The 26,060-nt window shown below is 36.1% G+C and overlaps 2 protein-coding genes across 9 annotated transcripts; one reads left to right on the top strand and one right to left on the bottom strand.

Moving 5' to 3' along the window:
- On the top strand, positions 1,294–10,916 carry LOC109712750 (K(+) efflux antiporter 3, chloroplastic). Of its 3 annotated transcripts, none has more exons than XM_020236500.1 (19): positions 1,294–1,570; positions 2,263–2,645; positions 3,220–3,321; positions 4,125–4,205; positions 5,021–5,122; positions 5,595–5,672; positions 6,441–6,509; positions 6,659–6,709; positions 7,140–7,253; positions 7,335–7,436; positions 7,779–7,913; positions 8,382–8,563; positions 8,652–8,787; positions 8,885–8,956; positions 9,035–9,136; positions 9,231–9,392; positions 9,704–9,793; positions 9,914–10,075; positions 10,162–10,916. In XM_020236500.1, the coding sequence occupies exons 2-19, from the start codon at positions 2,292–2,294 to the stop codon at positions 10,435–10,437; spliced, it is 2,370 nt and encodes a 789-aa protein (XP_020092089.1). In that variant the 5' UTR covers positions 1,294–1,570; positions 2,263–2,291; the 3' UTR covers positions 10,438–10,916. The 3 variants fall into 3 exon arrangements, with proteins under 3 accessions (XP_020092089.1, XP_020092088.1, XP_020092090.1); XM_020236499.1 differs by having other exon boundaries at positions 2,259–2,645; XM_020236501.1 differs by lacking the exon at positions 1,294–1,570 and adding an exon at positions 1,666–2,145 and having other exon boundaries at positions 2,259–2,645.
- Positions 11,345–19,873, bottom strand: LOC109712749 (protein ETHYLENE-INSENSITIVE 2). 6 transcript variants are annotated; one of them, XM_020236493.1, is made up of 8 exons: positions 19,678–19,873; positions 18,454–19,173; positions 17,492–17,578; positions 17,266–17,376; positions 16,966–17,184; positions 15,795–15,977; positions 12,650–15,313; positions 11,345–12,154 (listed from the first exon to the last, which is right to left on the bottom strand). In XM_020236493.1, exons 2-8 carry the CDS (start codon positions 18,688–18,690, stop codon positions 11,774–11,776), a joined length of 3,882 nt encoding a protein of 1,293 aa, XP_020092082.1. In that variant the 5' UTR covers positions 18,691–19,173; positions 19,678–19,873; the 3' UTR covers positions 11,345–11,773. The 6 variants fall into 6 exon arrangements, with proteins under 6 accessions (XP_020092082.1, XP_020092084.1, XP_020092085.1 ...); XM_020236495.1 differs by having other exon boundaries at positions 15,795–15,974; XM_020236496.1 differs by having other exon boundaries at positions 16,966–17,178.

Raw genomic sequence — 26,060 nt, 5'->3', positions numbered from 1 at the left:
GTTGAACATGTAAATAAGGTATCGTGTTTAATTTAAAATTTTTGGTTGGTTCTTTATATCCTACTGATCCTTATATGGACAAGAAAATGATTATTTATGTCATTATAATTTTGTAAAGATCTTTTGTGAAATATAAATTAATGAAACTAAATACAAAATAAATCTCTCAGCACCTGATTTTTGATAAAAAGAGTATTATAAAATGACCAATAAGATGTTGTTGGATCACAATAAAATTTATAATTTGAAATGTATTTTCAAATGATAATCTTTAAATTTTTTGGTTTTCAATCGCATCCTTTCGAATTGTTTATTTTCAATCTTGAACTATATCTGTCGAGACTATAATTAGCTTTTTAAATAATAATAACAATAATAAAAAGGTTATATTGCACTTTTGGTCTTCAAACTATAAAAAAGGCGATTTGAGCTGGTTATATTTTTTAATTAAAATTTTGTTATTAATATAGTTTCGCAATACAATTTGTTAGTTGAATGATAAAATATCGCTGATGTGTTAATAATATAATAATTTAAGGGGTTTTTTTGCAAATAGCCCTCTTACAAATTTTTTTTTTTTTAATTTGCCCTGTCAAAAATTTATTTGCAAAAATGGTCCTGGCCCCGCCACGCAAGCGCCACATCAGCGCCACGCGGACGGGGCTGGGTCAGATGGTTAAGTTGAACACGGTGAATCATTCACCGTATTCAATACAAAGTTTTTGTATCACCGTGTCCAATACAAAATAGTTAAGATCGAAGTATTTGTATTGGACACGGTGAACCATTCACCATGTCCAATACAAATAATTGGATACGGTAAATGGTTTACCGTGTCTAATACAAATACCTCAAACTTAACCATTGTTGGGGTATTTATATTGGACACGGTGAATCATTCACTGTGTCCAATACAAAAATCTTGTATTGAACACGGTGAATTTTTTACCGTGTTCAACTTAAACATCTGGGCCCGTTCTGCCCGCGTGGCGCTGGCGTGGCACGGGCAGGACCATTTTTGTAAATAATTTTTGGACGGTGCTATTTCTGCAAATAAAATTTGTCAGGGGGCTATTTGCAAAAAAAAGCTCTAATTTAATTATTCTCACATTATTAATCATAATAATAATATTGTTATATTATAACTGAATTATAAAATAAAACTTAATTATTATAAATTAAAAAAAAAATTAAATTAAAAAATAAAATAAAATAAACTTGGAGGACCAAAATTTCACAGTCCAAGTAGTTTGAGGACCAGCGGTAGCCCGCGCGGCTCTCTTCTTTACCTCTTCCTCTCCAACTTTGTCTTCTTCTTCTTCCCCCTCTCAAATCTCAATCACTCGTGGATAATCGAAATGGCGAATCAATATCTCCAAAAAACGAGGGCGTTTCCAAAAGAAGAGGGCTTCGTCGTCCCATACCCTACTTGGTGGGACCCTTCTCCCCTCTCTCTCTCCCCCATACGCCATGTCGACCTCTGATTCCCCCCGAATATGAGATTTTTGAGGCGGAGTCTCGCTTCCGCGTGTTGAGCTGAGCCATGGCCGAGTTCCAATGCGCTAGCAAGGTGATTCTTTCAGGAAGCGATTTTTTTAGTGGCGTAGCCTTCGCTTTCTCGTCTAGGGTTCTAAAGGTTCTGTTTTTGATGAAGGATTGTGGAGTGATGGGTTGGTTTGTGGTCTCTTATCATAGGCATTATCGCGAACACGTTTGTGCAATTTGTTGGATGTGGTGGGCTTCAAGCTACTAAAAGTTTAGGGCTTGTTTGGCTCGGCTTCTGCTTTTGCCGGAAGCTGGATTGTTTTGAGTTCCGAGAGCTGAAGTTTTAATTCAGATCCTCTGATTCTGCGGCGTAGAGAAGCTGCTCGGGGAACTTAATATCGGGCATATTTGGCCTGACTCTGCTGCGCGCAATGGCGGAAGCTCGTCGTTCGCAATCACGTTCTTGGCTGCAGTGTGGCAGGAAATTGCAAAAAACAGCTCCAAACTTGGAGCTTTCCGTCACCACACTGCACTGCAGTGTGTGGCCCAGCAATGAAGCTGGGCTGAACAGGCTCATAGTGCTTCTTCTAATAGCTATCCTCAGAGACCGCGCCATCAAACAGCACTGCAACCTATAGCACAGCAGAACAGGCCCTAGCTGTAAACTTTAGTATATTGATCCCTTCTCCATGAATTACCCGCCTTCCCACTCCACGTCCTGTTGTTGATATCTAAGTTAAGATGTTCTAATAGTTTGCGATATTTTATGGCAGGAAGGTCCTTATGGGTATCAAGTATATTCAGTAATGGCGCGGAACTGCATATACCCAAATCACTATAAGTTATTTGCTAATGTATCTTGTTGTTATGAACCAAAAGTGGCTCTTCACTTGTCTTCTGTATCTCATAGACATGGCCTTCAAAGAATTAGGCCAATGCACTATTCGAAGGGTCTGCACGAAGATCTAGTTCACGTGAATTTCGGTTGGAGAGTTCCTTACTACAGCAGAAAAGCTTGTCGAAGAAAATTCCAAATAAATGCGGAGCTTGATATTGCCAGTGCCGTCGATGTAATCAATGATTTAGGGTTTGATACTCTTACATTTCTGGCGGTGACAGTTTTTATTGTACCTGCATTCAAGACTATTAGAACTAGTCCTGTAAGTCTCTTTTGATAACATAATTTTGTCATATAATTTCTACTCTACACACCTTTGCAATTGTTATCTTCTTTTTATCGTTTCTTTATATTCCTTTTCCTCTCAGTTTTTATCGTCTGAAAAATTACACATAGGTTCCTTGACACAAAATTAGCACTACTTTGTTTTGTAGCCTATTTTGAAAAACTCTAAATAAGTAATGGAGTCAGAGGCCCAGAAACATTTGCCTTTTCTACTCAAAGTTCTTGCCACATGTACCCTTGAAAAAGTGATTATCCCACATACGTACTCCATTTTTTTGGATTTCGGATGTTTGCTCATAAACACATCACAAAGCCCAAATATTGCATATGTACTTCTAAAACTTTGAAATCTGGACATATGCCTTCTAGATTAGATGGCACAATCTAAATGCAAGGTATACATGTAAAGTGCAGTTTGTTCAACTGTAGATCGACTCGCTTAGTCAAGTTTCTGTTCTTTTGTTCATGAATTCCATCATCATTGTCATCATCATTGTAAAAAAAAAAGCATCATCTTGATCATCTGTTCTTCGTTTGTATGTTTCTTGCAGATACTTGGTTTCTTTTGTGCTGGTGTTGTGCTTAATCAGTTTGGCTTTATCAGAAATCTCACAGATGTTAAAATATTGTCAGAATGGGGGATACTTTTCCTGGTACAGCTTCTATCTGTATACACTAAGATATGTTTCATTATAGTTAAAAATGATTTGCACTTCATATGAAATTATCATTTCATCTACCGTTATCTTTACTGCAGGTAGATTTTTGTTCCACGAAAACTTCTATAATGTATTTCACATGTATTTTGAATTGGTTGGATTAGGATAGTAGTTGTCAATCATGTAGCTATGATGACGAAAAATATCCTTGACAGAGACTTCTTTGTATATAGCCCTTTTTCTTTCACAGCTTTTTATGTTCTAAGAATGTTATGCATCCAGGCCAGGATAGTGGCTGTCAATAGTATAAAGCATGTGAATAGTCCAAGAGTTCACTTAGGGGAAGCAGGTCTATGTCGTAGTGTCATACCATTTATTAAACGGTATTGGAGTCTTTTCTGTAATATATCCTTCATGGTTATTCAGAAATGTCCATTTTCCCTGAGTTGTAGTGTAACTTTCAATTTTTTTTTGCTTTAAAATGGTTCCATCTCCTGATGTGCATTTGACCACTTGATGCTAGCCCCTGTTTTTTTTTGCATCAACTCTAGCTATCAAGTTTTGACGTAACTGTAAGTATATTCATGACTTAAGAGTCAGCATTGTCATTATGTGTGACTTTTTATGCTGTTACTTTGTTTTTGAATCTCTGACAAATTTCGAGTGATCTGCCATCAATTGTCTATAGTACTTTATAAGGTTGGAATAAATTTTTTTTTTCCCGTGGTTTGTGTTTTTGACAAGCTCAGCTCATGCTTAACAAATGCTATTTGATAAACATTTCAATTCTTTTGCAGCTGTTTGAAATGGGATTGGAGCTTTCATTGGCTCGCTTGAGAGCTCTTGCAAAATATGCCTTTGGCATGGGATTACCTCAGGTTAGGTGTGAAAATATTGTTCTTTGTTGACACTAATGTTTGGCTTGTGAGTTATTTAATGAGCGCATATGTCTGATATATCAAATATATATAACATTACCGCCTTGTTTTCCTTTTTTTATGCAAACATGAGAGTGACCATTTCAATATTAGAGCACAGTAGAATATCATGAGAATACCTATATCTATTTCTGCCTGGGATGTATTCTTCCTTTGCTTGTATTTACCTTTGTTTGTACTACTCCAAACCCTTGGTATTTATGATATTGCTCTTATTATCTTGCCTTGTCCATGCATTGACTCAACATATTTGATGGAGGGAAAACTATTCACCTCATCTCAAAATCGTAATTCTTTTGCATTTTTTGACATTACAAATAAGCTATGCTTCTTGTCCAGATTGTCTATCATATTTTCTTGCTTTTTTACCATGTACATCATCTACCTGCCAAGTAATATGATCATAATCTGAATGAAAAGGAAATATAAGCCACTCTGATTAAATAGGATAGTAGTTTTGCTATCTAAATTTGATTATACTGTAATTGTACCCTTCAAATGAATACGAGTTATTTGTTAATCTTTTCTTTAGCATTTCCATCACTATCTTTTCTTATTTTATGTCTGAGCATTCCCCTTCTTCATCACAATTTGGCTGCCTTATTGTTAGTTACTTTTGCTTCTGTTGATTGGGTCTTAGGAGATCTATAGTTTTCTTGAGTTCTATCCACAGCTTAGAATGTTGATAAATTAACATGGTTAGGCAGTTGCCGCGTATAAGAAGTTAATTTGTTTTTCTTTCCTGTGTGCTGAAGGTTCTTTTGTCTACTATTGCTTTTACGGCATTTGAACTTCCTCCTAATGGTGCTGTTGGAACAAAAATTTTGGAGTTCCTTTTTCATTCAAGACCTGACCTGGTAAGGAATTACTTCTAGAACTTAAAATCTTGTGAGTTTTACAAGACTTTGTATTATTTTGTTTGTTCCTAGTTATCCAATATGTAAGACCCCTAACCAACTTTATAGTTTCCTTATATTTTCCAGGTATTTCTTTTGTAAAATTTAATTGAACATATTAAATTTCATCTTTGACAATTTTATAATTCATAACGGAGAGCAAATATTAAGAAAGTCAAATCTATGCGTTAGAGCTGTTTGCTCTTTTGCATTGGCTACAAAGTACAAAGTGATATTTGTGCTAGTTTAGGAAGAGTCCCGGTTATCTGATCCTGGCAAGTCAGGATGAAGTATACGATGCAATTTATGTTGTGAGGAGCTCGAAGTATTCTTATTATATGAAAGAAAATAATGGGTGTTATACAATTCAGATCGTGCAATTTCTGCTCGTGTCTTTGGAGCATTTATCTATGTTCTTTTGTGTGAATTGCAGGTAAATATTCGTAGTGTTGATGAAGCCATAGTAATTGGAGCCGCTCTTTCGTTATCCTCTTCTGCTTTTGTTTTACAGGTAAGAAACATTATCATTTAATTTCGAGTTACAGTTTAAGTAATTATAATTGGGTATCCACCCTGCCTTAGACATGCCACAAGCTCACTTGCTATGTTGATCCTGTTAAATGTGACAGGAAAAGAAACAGCCTCACAATGTGCATACTGCATACTAGTTGGAACATTGTCTTTTCTCTAATGGGAAATGTGCTTGCTTTCACATTGTTAAATACTTAATTATGGTATTTGGAAAGAAGCTAGTGCTTCAGCGTGTTTCACTTGTTATGAGATGAACCAGTTGATATGCATATAGATGTCATGAAAACTTTCCAAAACATTTTAATGACACAAACTTAAGTGGTGAACTTGACAATGATATTTTTAGATATTTTAGAAATTGGATGTTGGATAATAGCTTCACTCTGTATAACTTATATGGCAAGTTCTTTTATACTTGGTTAATTTTACACATAAATCAACATCAAAGAAACAAGTAGTGTCTGATAGAAAACATCATATGGTGGAAAGAGGAAATATCATTGTCATTATAAGAGAAGAACACAACTAAAATGATGTTTGATGTGAAGGAAATTTCAGAATGACATTGTTAGTCACAAAATTTGACTGTCTTCTTTTCTAGCCGAAAGTTTTATTCTAAGGGCATTAGTACATCACAAGAATGCATTCCTTTATTGGCTGTATGGATGGTAGTGTCCTCTTTCCACAAGATGGCAACATCAAAGACATGCACCAACTTGTTGCTCTAAAATTGCAAGTCTTCTTGCAGCTTCTTGCAGAGAAAGGTGAGCTCCCTACCCGATTTGGTTCCGCTACTCTGGGAATTCTTCTTTTTCAGGTAAACTATATGAGAATTCTCCTTAATAGATATCTTTTTTTTGAAAAAAAATTCTTTAATATTCTACTGTGATGTCTGTAAAATCACACGATATAATTCTGAACTTTGCTGTCTACGTGATGATTGCTACCATTGTTTGATTCTTGCAGGACATAGCTGTTGTCCCTCTACTAGTGATACTTCCGGTGCTAGAGAATCAGGTATGAAAAAGGTTAGCCCATAAAATAATTTGACACAGAAGCAAGCTCCTTTTTGGGTACCACTGCACACATGTTCCAATCAAATACGTTTCTTGTTATGTCAACAAAAAGAGAATTCAGAGATAAACTGTCTTAAATTTCAGCTTTGTTTTCAAAAAAATATTTCGAGAAATACTAGATATATGGTATTCTGCACTCTGTGCTATATAGGATGTAAGAGTGTCAGCTCCATCGATTTTCATATCATTGCTATGAGAATTTGTAATATTTTTATAATGTACAAATGCTGCAGCATGAACAAAATTAGTTTTTTTATTTTGTGAATTTTCCATCAGCTCATATATTTTATATAGTTACATGTACATAAATCAAAAAAACTTATTTTCTCAAAATCAAGTAGTATTACCCTGTTTTGGTTTTTTAACTGCAGACTGCTGTTGATAACAGTATTTTGCCAATGTTAGCAAGTGAGAGCTTGAAAGCTTTAGGTGGACTAGGTCTACTTTCGCTTGGAGGAAAATACTTTCTTCGGCGCGTCTTTGATGTAACCATCTTTGAAAGACAAATTTCATGATTGGTTGATTAAAAGATGACATTACTGCATCTTATAATTACCTTTTTGCAGGTTGTTGCGGAGTCGAGGAGCTCGGAAGCATTTGTTGCTCTTTGTCTACTTACAGTTTCAGGGACTTCGCTTCTTACCCAGAAGTTGGGTTTTAGTGACACGGTAGATATTCATTTGAAAGTCATGAAGTAGGCTGTTCTTTTCTGTTTAGAGATATTTACATGTAAACCCCTGTGAAATCTAAATATTTGTACATGCCCTTCAAAAACTTAATTTCTTACTTATGTACCTTTGCATTGCAAACATTTCTCTCGTTAAGGAATTGTTTTCTAATAGAAAACCAACTTTTCCCCATAAATTGGACGGCACCTCACAACATTAGAGTGTTTTTCAGAAATTATACTTTGAGGAGTACATATGACATACATATTTTATCTGATATGTACGTCAGAGCCCCTTATGTTTAGTCATGTTAGACATGCTAATGAATGTGCTATCATCCAGCTAGGAGCATTTCTCGCTGGAGCCCTTCTTGCAGAAACAAATTTTCGTACGCAAATCGAAGCCGACATAAGGCCCTTCAGAGGGTTATTGCTAGGATTATTTTTTGTGACAACAGGGACATCTATTGATATGCAGGTTAGTCATCATTATTTTCATAAGTAGATGTCTACTTTTATTTTATCCGTACATCCATCTCTAAGACCTACATCCATCTAACATCTCTAAGACCTAAATTTTTGCCTTTGGAAATGAAGTTGGATAAGAGTGATTGCATCTCCATTAATATCAGTTTTGTTTTAATACGAATATTGTTTGAAATGCACTAGTCACTATTAAAAATTTAAAAATATTGAATTATTAAGAAATTGTGGAAAAGAAAGTAAAATTGCTGCTTCAAAGATCGAACTATATCTCAATTCAACTGAATTCGGGGACTCACTGTGGACTTGGTGTTTTCTTCCTCTTTCTGTACTATAATTTCTTTTATTTTTAGACAATGTAAACATATAAATAATTGCTGTTTTGTAGTTCTAATAGTATCTAGAACATTGCACCTACAGTTGGATTTGATCAAAACTTACATTGATAGTTTCTTTTGTGCAGCTTCTTTTCCGCGAGTGGCCAAATGTTCTATCGCTCTTGGGAGGTCTGATTGTAATTAAGACATTGATAATAACTGCAATTGGTCCACGCGTTGGATTAACTTTACAAGAAAGTATAAGGATTGGCTTACTTCTTTCTCAAGGAGGCGAGTTTGGTTTCGTGGTATTTTCTTTAGCAAACAGGTCGGTTAATGTGTAAGATGCAATTTATAAGGTGTACCCACTTAGTCCCTTTTTTGGTTTGTTCTAAGTTGCTTTATTTTTCGAACAGGCTTGGGGTTCTGCCGCTCGAGTTGAACAAACTTCTTATAATAGTCGTCGTTTTGTCAATGGCATTAACTCCTTTACTCAACGAAATCGGAAAGAAAGCTGCTGAAATTATTGATGAGAAGTTTCAAGTAAAAGAAGTATGTAACCAGTTTATGCTTTCCATGTCTAATATACAAAAGGTTGGATTTTCTCTTTGAATACTACAGTCTTGTAAAGCTTTTAGATCTTTGACAGAAAGCGGCTGAGATGGTGAGCTTTGATGCAACTGAACCTGTGGTCATTCTTGGATTTGGGCAAGTGGGACAGGTATAAAAGTGTAAAACTCACTAAGGTATGGCTCTATTATGAGATCTTAATTTCTAAATATATATTATTAAACTGCAGGTTCTTGCCAATTTTCTATCTACTCCATTAGCTTCTGGACTGGACGGTGATAATGCAGGATGGCCTTACGTTGCCTTTGATCTAAATCCTGGTGTAGTAAAGGTTAGAAAAGGAGTTTCCCAACCAAACCTAGTTTTACCAGCAGTTGCTCTCTAGCCTTGGAAATTACTAGAATGCTCTTTCTGGTTTGAATCAGGCAGCTCGAAAATCGGGGTTTTCGATACTATATGGAGATGGATCACGGCCAGCTGTTCTGCAGTCGGCGGGTATATCTTCTCCTAAAGCTGTCTTGATAATGTATACTGGAAGAGAGAAGACAATTGAGGCAGTTCAAAGAATACGGCTTGCTTTTCCTGGGGTAACATTTGACTCCTCGTTAAACAGTGTTTAGATTTGTTCTCTGTTTGTCTTTTTGTTTTTGTGGAATGTTGGGCCTGGATGCAAATATTTCTCGAAGTAATTCACTTTTTCGTGTGCATGGTGATATATTATGGTTTAATGAGGGCATACTGATTGTACTTATCAGTGAGATTGAATATGTTATTTTACCTTAATGAATTCTAACATGAAAGGCAATGGATTACCTAAAAAGGCAGCATGTTGCTAAAAAAAGAGAAAAAGAAAATAAGATTTAATTCATTTCTCTTCTTACTGAAGATTGATTCTCAGGTTCCCATATATGCGAGAGCTCAAGATCTTGCCCATCTTCTAGATCTAAAGAAAGCAGGTGCAACAGAAGCCATTCTCGCAAATGCAGAGGTAGAGTTATAGCGCAACTTCGAACTTTGTTTCTTATAACTGATTGAAGGAACCCGTTATTGTTTTAACCTGTGAAATTCTCTCAGCACCCTTCTGTTTTATATTATTCTCTTGCTGCAGACTAGCTTGCAATTAGGCTCAATGCTGTTGAAGGGGCTCGGCGTCATGTCCGATGATGTGACTTTCTTGAGTAAGCTTGTGAGAGACTCAATGGAGATACAAGCTCAAGAGGCACTTGAGAGAGTTGAAGACCGAGAATCTGATGTCATGAAGCCATTGCAGGTACTTGGGCCTAGATAGATGCCTCTATTTTGATATTTTCAAGAGATGTATTAGATAATAAGATATTTGAAATGATACGTTATCAGGTTAGAGTGACTGACTTGGTTCAAGCTAACGAAAGGAAATCACAAATGTTACCTAAGGAGCAATCTTTGAGCCTAAACCGCCCCAATATACCTATCATTGGTGCCTCTGGACACATTCAATCATCTGTTGTCAGGGGAGAAGATGCCGAAATTGGAACTGATACTCCACACACATCTGAGAGTGTAGAACCTGACGATGGTGTTAAATACTGCCTTTTGGATGTTGAGAATGAGTTCTCGAGTAAAAAGGAGGATGAGTTCTCGAGTAAAAGCTAGGATGAAAAGGATCAGTCACTGCATTGTACAAGTTCAACTGAAGGGTAAGGTTCATTTTCTCTATTCAGGGTAATTTCCAGCGTGCAAATTAACAGCAAATTCGGAATAACTGCTTGAGGTTCGTTCTCTCCACTTCCCTTTTTTTAATGTTTTGAAGGAAATAGGAGAAATCATACAGAGATCTTAATTTTGGCGATTGTGAGGACCTTGTCAATCGTTATCATTAATTCCTTGGTTGCTTAATGACCATAAAGCATTTGAGCATTTGAATCATGTATCTTTTGAAATTGGCATACCCCCGCCAAAATTCCTCGTGTAAATGGAAAGTTGTAAAAGTACAAGCTGTGCAGTTTTTATGTCGTCTATTGTGGATAGCATTTCTAACAATGTAAAGATGATCTTGTAAAGATTGTACAATTGGGTATCTTAACCATGTTTCCTGCACAATGTTAAGACTTGTAGGGACATTGATTTCTGTATTTGAACGGTGGCCATGCAGGGTGTCCTGCTTTTTCTCCATCGCCTCCCTCCATTTTCTAATTTTGCCCATTCAATTATCTGAGCTCTAATCTCTTCAGATTGAATCATATGGGTTACATCCCATGGGATACATCCTTTTCTATTGGTAGATGGCACTTGACGCAAATCTCAAAGCAGTATTGAGTGCTATCCAATAATAGAGAGAGGTTCCAGTTCCACTATTAAGATAAAGTTCATCATTGGAATATTTTGAACCAAAACCCTGATAGAAACACTCAAAACGCATACTATGGAATTCGTGCTCAGGTCTTGACTACTGAGAAAGAGTAACAGTAGTGCACCGGCCAATGTAATTTTGGAAAATGAATACTTAACAAAAAGTTAACAACTATGATTCAAATGAGCTAGTTAATCTCCAACGAATGCATTACGACCAACAAATACATTAACTCACATTAATAATCAATTATTCTCGCATTCCACAGATGTATGTTCACCATCTATTAAACAAAGTGGGGAAAAAAAAACACAAGCTCAATACCCACTTAAAATAAGACAATGTTTGCACGCATGGATCCACCAACATACAAGCAATGGAAAAATATTAGCAGGGCGAACATGAAAATGCACCAGCCCCTATATTTCTTCATCCTTTCTTCAAATATTGTTCCTTTCGACTGTTATACAACAACATACAGGGAAAGAAAAAAAAAAAAAAAAAAAAAAAAAAAAAAAACAAAGAGGAGAGAACTTGGCATGGACAATGGAAGAAGAGTCTCTGATCCGTAAGAACGTTTTCCAACGAAAAAAACCCACGACTCTTTCAAATAAAGCAAAACCGACATTTTGTTGAACGCTATAAGACCAAGGAACCCGACGAAGTGGCCTTCCGAGATGAAGTACCTTCATGGGCACCTGAAGACTTGTTGGAGAGCCGCCGCTTGTACCGCTTCAGTACAGATGCCAAGTTCTCTTTTCCTTTTGGGAATGCGACGTCCCCGGCCGCAGTCCCTGTCCGGCCCTTGCGACCAGAAACAGCAATCTCGACATCCTTGATGATCTCGAGGACCACACTAGCAGTTGTGAAGGACCCTCTGATTGGTTTACCAAGTGTCGATAATGATTGCCCATTCTGCAATGGCTTGGTGAGATTTCTCATGTCCTTCCCCGTGAGCTCAATACATGAGCATGTTAGGAGGGATTGCCGGGGCTTACAAAATGCTTGGTCGAGAATTCCCTGTGTGATAGAAAAGGTCAATGCACTGTTCTAGTCTTTTAGATGAAAGATCAATAAAAATAGTTATTTATTGATTACTGATATCATAGAACAAATATCAAGCAGATGAGATTTTTTGTGGAGATTCACGGGGAAAATGGATGCTCGAGGGAAAATCCAACCAGCGAAAATTCCAGCTTCGCGGAAAGCTTACTAGTATTTCAAGAGGTTAATGCTGAGTTAGTAAGGGGAAAAGGACTACCAAGGAAAAAAATAGAGAGTTAATATGACAGTTGATAAATCTATTCAACCAGGAGAAACCACAGAAATCGAGTGAAGATTGGTAAACTGCCAGGAAAATGAAGGGGGACAAAATTCAATTGAAAAAAGATGCAACAATGTTGAAGAGAAAAAAGACATTGACAATGTATGGATATAGTATATATTATTGAGGTCTAACTCTATAGTATTAGTGAATTTCATTGGTGAAATTACTTAATAATTTGAAATATTTACCTGAAGGCGGTTTAGAACATAAGTATACTTGCCCCAAAGCTCTGGCCGGCTCTCTACAAGTGATAGCTCCAAGATACGGCGAACGCACCAAACACCGAAACTCGTCACCAGAGCTGCCCGCCACACACAATTATCTCCACAATTAGGCAATGGCTGACCAAATCGGGCTTCCAACTCTTCGCTCCTCTGCACGGAACCGAACTTCTGATCAGGAGAAGCCAAATGCTGAGGCTCTCCCATGTAAATCTGATTGATCTCACTTGTACCTCCTTGTAACCATCTCTCAGCTGAAGCCACTCGATCAATCAGTTCTTCATCACACCCACCATTCTGTTTAAAGAGCCATTCTGAACCTTCTAATTTCAACAGTTTTGTAATGCAAAATTGGAGAGATTGAAGTAGTTTGGCTTCTGCTTCCGCATAAGAGGTTTGCCTGGCAGCTGTGCTAAATCTATGGGCAACTCCCCCAATCCCTCCATCTCCCCTACTCTGATCCATTTTTGTCACACCAAATAATTGCTCAAAAGGTTGCCTCGACCAAAGAGATTTGGAATCAGGATTCAAATTCAAATTCGACTGCAACGAGAAAACATCTCTATCAAGTCTGGGTGGAGAAAGCTCATTGAAAGGTAACGGAACTCCCGTCCTAGAGATAGAGTTTGCATATTGTGACCTCTCAGATGCCATCCTACTTAGAGAAGGCCGTGGCCCAATGGGCCCACCCCAGTTACCTTCATTTAACAAGGAGCTCCTACTAGCTGCAATTAATGCAGATATGTCAGGTGAAGTATGGTACTTTTTTGTATATGCTCCAGCGCCAACACTCTCACTAGGTTCAACCAGTGAAGGATTATAATAGGGGTTTTCAGCCTGCAGCCTGCAAATTTGAGCAGCAGTTGGGCTCTGTATACCTGACGTTCCTAATGAACCAAGCGCATCCGAACCAAGCGCATCCTGACCACAAGCATACATAACTGAATCTCCATAATTTGTCATGAAGGATGAAGAAAGCTTAGAAGCTGATTGCGGGTCCGGTGATATAGTAGAGTAGGGAGATCGCCCTACACTTGACCCTTTCAGATAGGATGCTAATTGATAGCCGTGTATGGTTGCTGGTTGGTAATCCCGCGTATCGGAATAAGCTGGTAAATTGAAATTTGAATACAACTTCTCACTACCCTCAAGCATGTTGGTGCTTGAGTTTTGTAGTTGTGTGTTTGGTAATTGCATGTTCTGGGCCCAAGACGAGGAACCAATCTGCCGCCCATAACTTAGGTCCAAATTGGAAATTCTACCTTGCCTACGAGACATGAAGTTGCTCGAGTTTGCAGCAATATCAAGTCCCTTATCTGCATCATTAAAGAGATTCTTGGACGATTCAGCGCTTGAGTTGGCCGAGGACCCAACAACTCTTAAATCAAGCCCCAACAGAACATCAAGCTTCTTCATGCTTGCATCTTGCGTGAGTTTACCGTGAAAATCGAATAAATTCCCCCAAAATTCATCCAAAATAGCTGCAAATTGGCGTCTTGCTGCACGACCCAATCCAGAGATTTTTGACAAACTTTCACTTCCATTAAACCCATCAGATCCTCTTTCCTTTACACTAGTAAGAGATCCTGGACCATCAGTTGTTGAAGTTGGAAAAGTTTCTCTAAGAGACTTATCGGAATCCAAAGTTTCTGCTTCATCATTCTCTTTAGAAGTGCAAACCTCTGCTTGTGCTTCCACTTTCGTTTCGACTTTGATAGAATCTGGTAAATTACCAGGTGAAGTCTTGTTTACTATTTCTGGCAAAGTTTCCTCCAGGAGGAACTTTGGTTCTTCAGGAAGATATGTTGGGGAAGGACAAGTTATAGTACTAGTGTTGGTGCCATCAATAGATAGTTTAGAGTCTTGGTCGGATTCAACAGCTGTTTCAGAAAGATCTTGATATTCTACAGTTGATTTGTCGGGATGAGACTCTACCAGATTATCCAAGTTAGATTCTACCATAGAGACCTGATCGTCATCAAACTCAATATTTTCTGGAGTATTATTAACCTCTCTACTCTCAGAAAGCTCCTGGTAATTTTTCTGGGTGGGAGAGATCCATAGTTGATTATCTGGTTCTTCACTAGCAGATTTCAGGGGTGTAGCTGCCAAATAGAGTGTGAAAGCAATGGATGCACAAGAAATAAGGAGGAGGACAGTGTAAGGGACAACAAAATTGCTTCCCGTACTTCCCTTAATGTTATTTATCCAACCACTATTCCCGAATAGCATCTCTATGATAAAAATTATGTTTGATGCTAGCATTCCGAAAAAGGCAAACAAAGCCAGGACTTCGAGATACCAAGAGATCTTGAAGGCACCCATTATCAGTCTTGATGAAGCAATGCGGAAAAGGGGAATAACAGAGGATGGAAGAACCATAGCTTGCATAACTTGACAGAAAATCAGTAACTGATATATCCCTTCAGCACCCGCCACCTTTGCACTGTAGAGAGCCAAGATGAAGGCGAGAACTTTAACTAGCAGATGATGAGCCGAAACAGAGAGGTTCATGCCAAACAAATGTTGCACGATCACTTTTCCACCAGTGTTTGATGTTAAAGCATTGATCTGACTAGCAAAGAGAAGGACCAGAAAAAACACTACTGGTGCTATAGCAGTTTTAAATATCTGCAACGGAAGAGAAAGCACATTATGTCAGCAGCTATCACATCACAAATAAATTCTGATGCATGGAAATATGAATTTGTTCACTAAACATTTATGCAAAGCCCAATAGTATGAAACTCCTAGATGGCAATTTAAATAATATGATCCAGAAAGAAAAATAAGATCACAAAGATACAATTAAGATTCTAACTGAATAACAATTAGTTTCTATAACCTTTTTAGGGGCGATTGTCTGCCATAAAACAATCTAAAGAGAGAAATGCATTGAAAATGAGTAAAAAATAAAAGTAGCCTTGTAGTCAAGATATGCCTCAATAATATAAGTTAAAAGTGTAGTCCTGCACACACTTCGACTAAGGCCTAACTATATTGTTTAGGCATCTGTTGCAACATACACGGCATGGGTTATCCAATGAAGCACTTAATGCAAGTGCAAAACATGCTGTACGAAACTAATACTCGAAAAGAAAGTATCCTGAACCTGGTCCATCAGCAAAAAAACATCCTGAAAACTGAGCAGAACTTCTGCACTGCTGGAAACAGCTGCTGCTGAGTTCATCAGTACATAATTCACCAGAAAAACGCCAGTAAATATAAATAAGATAGCAAATAAGTGATCATTAAACAAGGCGCCGATAGCAACAGTATCGGGTTTTCTCTGCTGCTGTGAAAAAAAAATTAAAACTTTTCATTAGAAAATCTATAGAATTCTGAAGAGGCATTTAGCATAATAGAATGTAACAGAGCAAATAGAGAAGTTATTAGTCAAAGCAGTGATAGTAAGGAACAATTTAGAATTGCAACGACAAGCATAAAACAATTTGCAAATTTTACATCATTCACGCTTGTAAGTTGTGATATCAGGGCTTTGATTACTTACATGCCAAAGATTATTACTAGAAACTTCCATGGATGACTAAAACACTTAAAAGGACAGAAAGAAAAAATAAGCACTAACACCCACTCGTTTATCAGATGGTTAGTTCATAATGAAAAAGAAGTAAAGTAAGAGGCTATCTACTGAAAATACACAGAGAAACAGTAGTTTGGCAAATGCATTGCAAGTTGAGTGCAGCTGAGTAACTGAATAAAAGAAGCTTCTTAAAGCAACTCTAGATGTGACTAAATTATCTCAAGTTTAAACCGGCAGCATCTAAACACAACCTTAAAATATTTAGAAGAGAAATCAAGAAAACTTATCTAAGTCTGAATTATTAAGTTGTAGCAGCATATTTCTGATGTTCATCCAAATTCCACTTTGAAAAGGTTTATACTCCTAGTTGAAACATTCGTCAATGGTGTAATCATATGTGGCCATAGAGATTGACATCAGATGGCAAAGGCAAAAAAGCTCCAAATATTACATTATAACTAGTTGTGCTCAAATACAATAAGAGGATGGCACGTTCTTACCAGACCTCCTCCGGCAAGGAACTATCTATATGCAGCTATGAGTAGCTTGTGGTGAATCAAAGTTAACTAACATATAGCATGCACAAAGAATGCCACCGAAACCTTAGAACCACAAATATTTTGACAAGCACAGGCAGCTACAATGAATGTAACTAATGCCAAGTAAAAGAATTTCGGGAGTTTGATTTATAGCACAAGTTCAATCTCATAAGCCAAATAAGAATTATTATAACTTTTACCTGTACGACTGCAGAATGGATGTAAAAGTTGTGTGCCATTATATTTGCGCCAAGAAGAGCCATCAAGGAGTATGCACTCTCCCCACTCAATTTAGGGAAAATAACATTCATTACCAGGGGAATTTCTGGCTGACTAACTAGTACTCCAAAAACATAACATAACAGAGCAAAGCCTGCTATTCCAACATACAGTGCTTCTGCGACCTGGTTGTCCTGCAGCTTAAGCATGTAGAAACAAGGAAGAAGCATCATTTATTCAGCTGCTGTGTGGACAAATGTTAAAGAAAAGTAAGAACTTACCAAGGTGGTAATAAAGTGAGGAAGGAATATAGCAGCAACACTAGCAAAACAGATGCACGTGATGAGGTCAATATCAAACAGTAGATTTAATCCGTGTGCAATGCCCAAAATCTGAAATTTTTAGAAAAGGTGCTCTCATGTCAACAAAGATATTTGAAGTTTTCTGGGCCACAAAAATGAAGCAAGCAAAGGGTAGCATATCATAGTAGTGAAGCACATAATTTACCATTGTAAGGTCCGAAGTAATCATGGACAGCTCTGCTTGAACTCCCAAAAGTATGCACGATGATCTGGAATACTCCTCACTGCACATCTGCTCCATACGACAAATAGATTGCACCAGAATTTTAGCACATCCATGTACAAGGCATTTAATAATCTAAACTAATATCATGGCAGCACCAGAGCAAATTGTGCTCGTTAATATAAATAATATGAAATATTGGGATTCCAAACGCTAGATATCTATGCTTTGAATGGACAAAAAATAGTTAATTTTAGAGAAAACTTCAAATACCATCCCTGTGGTTTTGCACTTTTTTTATGTTAGTATCCTATGGTTTAAAGTGTATCAATTTAGTACTCCGTGATTTCATTTTTCTCTTTTTATTATCTCCTCCACTAATTTTTTTTGGTTAAATCAATGACAAAGTTAAAACTAAAAGGTATTAAAGTGAATATTCGATAAACCTAGTTGGGGTATCTAAAGTTTTTAGTATATAATTTAACAAAATGTTAACGGAGGAGCTGACGAAAAGAAAAAAAATGAAACCACATGGTACTAAATTGATACACTTTAAACCACAGGGTACTAAAATAAGAAAGTGCGAAACCACAGGGGTGGTATTTGAAGTTTACCCTTAATTTAATACAGCAGCACTTTAGCTTCCATTCCGGGACTTAGCAGCAGATAATTCTGTTGGAGTGTGTTCATTCCAAATCCTCTTTTAAGAAGTGAACAAGAGAGGTTGCAATGTTTCAAAGTAGTCCTCTTTAGACCAATTCAAGACTCCTCCCCATATTGGCACAATGACACTCGGAAGATGAACGATTTCATCTTCCATAGCACCAAAACAAAATTTTCCCAAATTTTCACTCAGCAATGATAAGGAGATCTGTTGCTTCGAATCACAGGTTTCAGAAACAACACATTATGTAGAATAAAAGAGAAAAAGGGCCAAAAGTTACCTCTGCAAGATTTTTTCCAGTGACCATGCCGATACAAGTTGCGAGGTACTGGCACAAAATTGCAGTGAAGTTGAAAAAGAGCACTGGTAGCACAAGATCATATCCAAAACGCACCCCACCATCGACAGCTGCCACCCACTTCCCAAGGTCGATATACCCCATAGAGATCATTAGGGCGGGTCCAAGAGAAGGGAAAAGATAAGGCTTTGCAGCGACAGGAGCCGTAAAAGTTTCCATTTCTTCACTATTTCACTGGAGAAACGATAATACAAGGCGATATTCCAGTAAATAAGCAGAGAGTGGCGCAGGGTATTTGATTGCCCAAAGAACTAAGGATCATCCGCCAATTCAAACATTTTGAGGTCAACCATCCATGATCTCAAAGGAAATCAAGAAGAGCAAAAATATTTTGTACTTCAGGAAAGCTCAATATCACGGCTTCTTTATCAGCACCACAAACTTCCAAAGCTCCTCACAGACAACAGAAACCTTAGAAGGTCAACTGAAAAGGCTCTGCCACACTGCATCAAATAGAATTTTCTTGTACAGTAAATTACATTTCTTATTCTTCTTCTACCAGAAATATATATGTCTTAGTTATCCCAAAATCTTCCCAGAGTTAGACCAGAAGTTCAGGAGAGTTAGCTTTTTCAGCCTAGCCTATTAGATTTGATCTTGGGCGCCAAGTAGCGCCCACAAGTATCACAAACTCCAATCAACCTGCAATAAGATCAATGATCAACATGTGACTAATTGAACTAAATCCATGGGGGAAAGGGACCTTTTAGCAAGTATAATCTTATGCACTACATTAGTAATCCTTTGCACTACATTAGTATTTAATTTGGAACCCATACCATTTGAAATTGCCTCTTTAATGCTTGATCTACAAGGCACTTTACTCATTTATCAATAAAAGAAGGAAGTAAAAGAGGAACATGTAGATATCTACCACTCTAATCACTGAATCATAGGAAACAAAACGATACAGGTTATAAACAAAAAGATCTAATCTAAGCAGCAGTCCCCACTAACTGAGTCAAACCAAACCCAACCCAACCCAACCCAACCCAACCCAACCCTATTTTTACCTCTCTCGCATCTCCGATTGATCATATTACTCCGCACAAACCCATCAAAAAGCAATTTTGAGCTCGAAAACACCATGGATCGCACAAAAACTACATCAACAGATCAAAAAAGATCCAAGATTGTGAAGCATACCTTGAGTTAGTAGCGCCACAAATCAAACTCTATGTTCCTATCTAAGCCAAAGAGAAATCCCACAAGAGACACTACGAGCTGGAGATCAAAGCAAGCGATCTCCACCACGAACTGTGAGATTTGATTTGGGAAATTTTCCTTTTTCCCACTCCAATCTCAGGAGAAGAAGAAGAAGAAGAAGAAGAAGAAGAACCCTCAAAAGGGGAAGAAGAGGATTGAGAAGAAGAAGAAGCAGCCTCAACTAGCTAAGGCTTTTTTTTTTTTTTACTTTATTATTTACTATTTTCGGGAAAATTCTGAGCTCCTTAATCCGACACACTATTCCCTACTCCCGGTGCCGTACATATCATGAACCACATTACAACATTGAAAAATTCAATATATTGAAAATTATAAATTTCGAAAAAAAAATTTTTTTTTTGGTTTTTTCATACATAGATTCTTAAAATACAATAAATTATATCTACCTAAACATTTTTATCTTGAAATGTGCCACCGGTGCATAGCTAGTACGGATACACCGGGTGCTGGGAGTAACCAGCCCGCAAATGGTGGCGAGCCACGTGGCCCACCTCGGCCCGTTCTGATCCACCGGTTGGGCCATGGATGGCCACTGATTCCGAGAAGCCGACGATGCTCAATCATATAATAGGACATACAGAGTCCGCTTCCATGTGCGAAACCAACACGGAAACTCGTCACAGTAGTAAATTATTGTACACTAATAATAATGTAGTAAAATTTAATTTAATTCAATTTTTTAAATAAAATGTTAATTAAATTAAATATTAATTATTATTGTTATTATCAATCAATAAAGTGATTAAAATAACGGAAGCATATGTATGTGTGTGCGCGTTTCGGGTTAGCGGAAAGTGGAGGGTCAGATCGGTGAGACCGACGCAACAACCCGTGATCGCGCCCGTGGACGGTGCCAAATCGCCCTTTTTTTTAATTGTCCGTAACATTGCAAATTACTTACCATTTCTGACGCAAGTGAAAAAAAATTTAATAATTAAAAATTTTAATTAATTTATATTTTCAACTAAATTTATTTTTTTAAAAAAATAAACGAAGCGAAACGGTGCAAATTAAGATTTAACAACGCATATTAAATTACGATAAATATGAAAAATAAAAACTAACTATCATCCCAGATTAAAAGTAAAATAAAAATATTTTGGTCCAGGTTTTACTATGATAGTCATGAGTAATCTGCGAACATCTTAAGGATGGGTGGTGATATTGACAGCTATTGTTTTGGAGTGGAACAGTTAATTGATTTAGTGTAAATTTGGATAAGGTTTGCTTTTGGCCCTCAAACTATGAGGCACATAATATTTTAGCTCTTAAATTTTAATTTATTATAATTTTTAGCTCGAATTTTTTGAATTATTGTAATCAAGTCATACAGACTAATTAGCTGGCTAATAAATAATGTGTCGCTGATGTGAAAGTGATATAGCAGTTTTGCGACAGATGATGTGATAATAATTAAAAAGCTAGTTGGTACTCAAGACCCAAGTTCGAATCCTAGCTGATTCACATTTCCAGTTTATTTTATTTATAAATGAAGTAAACGAAGCGGGTAGCTACCTTTCTCTCAAAAAAAATAATTAAAAGGCTACATCATCTCCAATTAGTGATTTATAAATATTTAGCCAAATAAAATGAGTTGCGAGACTTAATTATAATAAGTTATAAAGTTTGAGCCATAAATTATATTAAATTAAAGTTTAAGAACTAAAATATCATGCGTCTTATACTTTGAGGACCAAAAGTATAATTTACCTATAAATTTAATTTCTTTGTTCTTAATAAAACAGAAGGGTTAAAAATCAGTTGGTTTTGTGGATTTGGAAAGTTATTTTTGGTAAAATTGAGAGAATTTCAAGAATAAATAGGATGGAGAGTAGATTTCTTAGGTGGTCCACAGCTGACTTGGTACACTCTGTCCAAGGATAAGAAACGGATAGGAGATATATAAGCAGTGGCGGGAGTGGGCCTGTGTGGGCCCGAGTGGGCACATGCCCAAACGCTTATTGGCTCTGCTTATTTTTTAGGGTAAACTTCACATACAATCCTTGTAGGTTCGCACTTTCTCATTTTTATATCATGTGATTTAAAGTATATCAAGTTAGTGTTCTGTGGTTTTATTTTTATTTTTTCGTCAGTTTTTCTGTTAATATTTTATTAAATTATATACAAAAACTTCAGATACTCCACCTAAGTTTATCGAATATTCACTTTACTATTTTTTAATTTTAACTTTGTCACTGATTTAATAAAAAAAATTAGTGGAATCGATAATAAAAAAATAAAAATAAAACCACATGACACTAAATTGATATACTTTAGACCACAGGATATTAAAGTGAGAAAGTGTGAAACCACGGGAATAATGACATTTGAAGTTTTTTCTATTTTTTATTTCTATAGAAAACTAGTAAATGCACAGTGTGCCTTATATTTTCAATTTCGATATAATAAGAGATTTTCTATGACCCATTAATATATTAGCAACCACATGAATATTTTAATCTTTATATATAAATTAATTAGAGTCTTTCACACTAAGTACGCGGGCTTATCAACAGTGCATAACTACAATATTTTAGTAGGAGACTTGTATAATATGCGAGATGAAATGAGTGGCTGATATGAAATCCAGAAATATATGGATATATCTGATAATATTTTTAAATTATTTTTTAAAGATGGAGAGAGAGAGTTGTGGAAATTAGGATTTGGGCCAAGAATTGAAGCTCAACTATTTGACCAGTTGTGCTGGTGGGATATTTTTTTTTTTTTTTTTTGGTTTTGGAAGGTTGGAGCCTTACTTCGTATTTGTTGTTATTATTTTTCTTTTTAGAAAAAACTAGCACGTTATCTGTTTCGTGTATTTTATTTTTAGAAATAAATTAAACTAAAAATGTGAAGAAACTGAAATTTGAACTTAAAACCTCTGATACCAATCATCAAATTTTTTGCTACTTGTGCTAAGTCCGATCGGTGGTAAGCAAAGTTGTCATATGTTTGGATTAGGATCTTCGGATTCCACGAGGATAAATGCTTTGGTCCCATAGAAAAGCGACCCAGTAACTAGTATGCGTTTTTTCTCTGCTTATGAAAGAGAAAGGATGTTGATCTATACTGAACAAGTTAGGATCCTTTTGATATTGAAGGCTGATTAATTTCGTTGGGTCAAAAAGAGTTGGAGCGAAATATAACTCTATATTTCTTAGTTTTTCAGTGAAACTGCACAAAATATTTCTTAATCGATTCATTGGTATCAACTATCAAAACAAATAGAACATTTTCGTGTTGTATTTGCTCACCGCATGTAATGCAATCAACGTGCAATTTCATATGAAGTCATAATTTTAATTTGCACGCTACACATTAGCATGTCAGCATATCAGGAGTATACAATAATAGTGGTGGTACAAAGCACACCTTTCTTTTATTTTGGTATTGCGTTAAGCAACTCGTTTTATCGAATATCACATTTTAATTACTATCAATGATTGACCTTAAATTATGGAGAAATATATCCACCTTATTATATTCAGCAACCAGATTAAATTAATCATATCACGCTGACTTTGGATCAATTTAATGGATATTGAAATGTAATTTCTAATGAAACAATGTTTGTTCTCCGCTTTGAAAGGGAAGGTCTTGTAGATTTCTCTTTTTATAATAGAAGTTGGTCAGTGAAGTGCTGATTCAATCAGATTCAAAAGTGAGATTAATTGCAAACCTTAGTTAGAGCATTTTGCGTGTGCTTGAAATATGTGTTTGGCGCATCGGAGGCAACAATTTAGATCCGGATCGAGATTCGGGAGAAAGATTTAGGTGGGGGCAAGTGACTCTTACAAAATGTTTGAGATTAGATTATGACCGTTAAGCGAAAGAACTCCTCGGTCGTCGCCATTCGTCGTCCTCTTTGTCCGAGGTTGCGTACTTGCAGATTATAACATAAAGGGAGGTTTTTTTTTTAAGGAAGTGAAAGATTTTTGAAAAACACTTATAGTTGAGCGAGAGAGTTCAATTGACCTGGCTTCTACTTCTACTTTAAGTTGCACGCATCTTTAATAACGTGTTTGATAAATTTTGCTTTAAGTTGCATGCATCTTTAATAACGTGTTTAGTAAAACCTTGACGCTTCTGCCATTGAAGAGATCTCATGTAAGCCTTCTAAAACTTTGCTATTTAAGAGGATCTCAAATGAGCCTTTTCTTTTCTTTTTTTTCTCTTTTCTATTTGTTTAAACTTGTATGTGTGTGCGTTGTAGACAAATGGGGGGATAATATTAATGAAAATGTACAGTGATTGTTGCAATCGATTCACTAAAATAATATTATTGTAGAAACTGCAGCAGAGCTAAGTCAAATTTTTATAGACCACCAAAAGAAGTCAAACTTATTTTTTATCAATATTTTCTTTTTTCTACCTTTACTATTATTACAAATAGCTAATTGGAAGATATTTGAAGTGGATAATCCAAATCACTAGTTTTGAACTTGTATATAAAAAGGGAGGAATTAAGATTGATTAGGCCAGTAACTGGTATCTCATAAATTAATCAGTTTGTAGGTATGCAGATTCCCCCTCCAATTGTTTAACAAAATATGAAACTTCTTAGTATCATTTTCATTTTGCCCTTTTTTTTGGCTTGGTTCATGAATCATGCATGCAGGGTCTTGGAAAGCTAGAATTTTGGTAGTTGCAACTAAACCTCCATCTTTTTAGGTCTCACTCACAAGTTGTTCTTGCAAATTGGAGGGGGGAGGTGAGAACTAGTTGCGGACATTAAAATGTCAAGTTGATATTGATGGGTTGTAACTGTCACGAACACGCGCATAATTAATCAAACAACTTGTCTCCTCTTTTTTCTTTTTTTTTTTTTCCAAGTTACACATTATTCACCGATTTTTAGAAGTACGATTATACCAGTGTCGATTTCTGACAATTACACCAGTGTCGTTTTTAGAAATACGATTATACCCGCGTCGATTTCTGATAGCGAAAACTTAACATATTTCTAAAATTTTGATGGTACTAAATTCCTATCAAATGTGGTTTACTTGGCACCTTTAAAATGCTTTGGTTGTATAAACTTGTAACCTAATTTGGTTGTCCATTTCAGCTTAGTAGCTTTGAGTTTGTCCCCTCTTGTATATGCTTGTACAAACACAAAAAAATATTATATAATTGGTCAAGCATCAATCTCTATTGGAAAATCAAAACTTTTTTATATTCTTCAATGTGCCTCAATGGTATTGATTTTGTGCAATCTCATAATAAAACTGTATATGATGAGATGATTTTCTACAGCATGATCTTGATTCTGTTCAAAGTGTGGGGTGATAGCTTAAATTTAATTTATGAATAAATATTTGGAGAGAAACATATCATGAACACAGGTACATTGCACTTTACCATAATCTTTTTGCTCCACGAAAACCAAAGTCTACGGTATAATTAACTGTGCATGTAGTTTGGCTAAAGTATTTTTAATATTGCGAAGCATCAATTAATTAGTCATTGAAGATATAAATTAATTAATTAACTGTTGCTTCTTTTTTTTTGTTTTTTTTTCTCTGTTAACTCATGATTCAACTGCATGTTGATTTAGCTATATAAAGAGTAATAGATGTTTGAGATACATCCAATCATTTTATTTTAAATAAAGAAAAATAAAACCATTTTGTTTGATTAACTTGATACATAATTATATGAGTAACACGTGAAAAAAGTATCTTCTATTTTGCCTCGCGTGGAGAAATTGGCCTCCAAACAGCTTTGGGCCTCAGGTCCATTATAACAGCAACATGTACATACTCTAATACTTATTTAATTTGACCATAGGGTATAAAACTCTTCAATAATCCAGTATTTGAATAATAATATTTAAAAATACTATTTTTATAAGCTTTTTTTTTAGCTCCCTACCACAGTAGCGCTATGAATATTAAATTTTGCAAACTTTTTACTAAAGCTGCTCATTACAACTTAATCACATAAATCTAACGGTAAAAAACTTAATAACACCAAATACTTAGTGCTATCGATAGTATTCCAGCCGGACTCATTGTAACAATTATGGTTGAAGTTAAAGAGTGAGTGAATCATTTTACAGGCAAACAAATATAATTGTTAAGATCAAATAAACAAATAGATTCTTTTTATTGTTAAGATCAGTGAAATAAGGAGAAGTACAATTAATTTACGTATGCATGCAGTACTAAGCACCAAGCATTTGGTGCTATCAAGTTTTTCATCGTTAGATTTAACCCTTTGACTATTTTCACCAGTTAGATTATACTATTAAACCAATAACCCATTCAACCCTAGAGGGTCTATATCATTCTAACAGT

Source organism: Ananas comosus, linkage group 7 (assembly GCF_001540865.1).
Source record: "Ananas comosus cultivar F153 linkage group 7, ASM154086v1, whole genome shotgun sequence".
Classification (NCBI taxonomy): Eukaryota; Viridiplantae; Streptophyta; class Magnoliopsida; order Poales; family Bromeliaceae; genus Ananas; species Ananas comosus.
The sequence above is the reverse complement of the archived record's forward strand: the minus strand, read 5'-3'. Positions and strand labels throughout refer to the sequence as shown.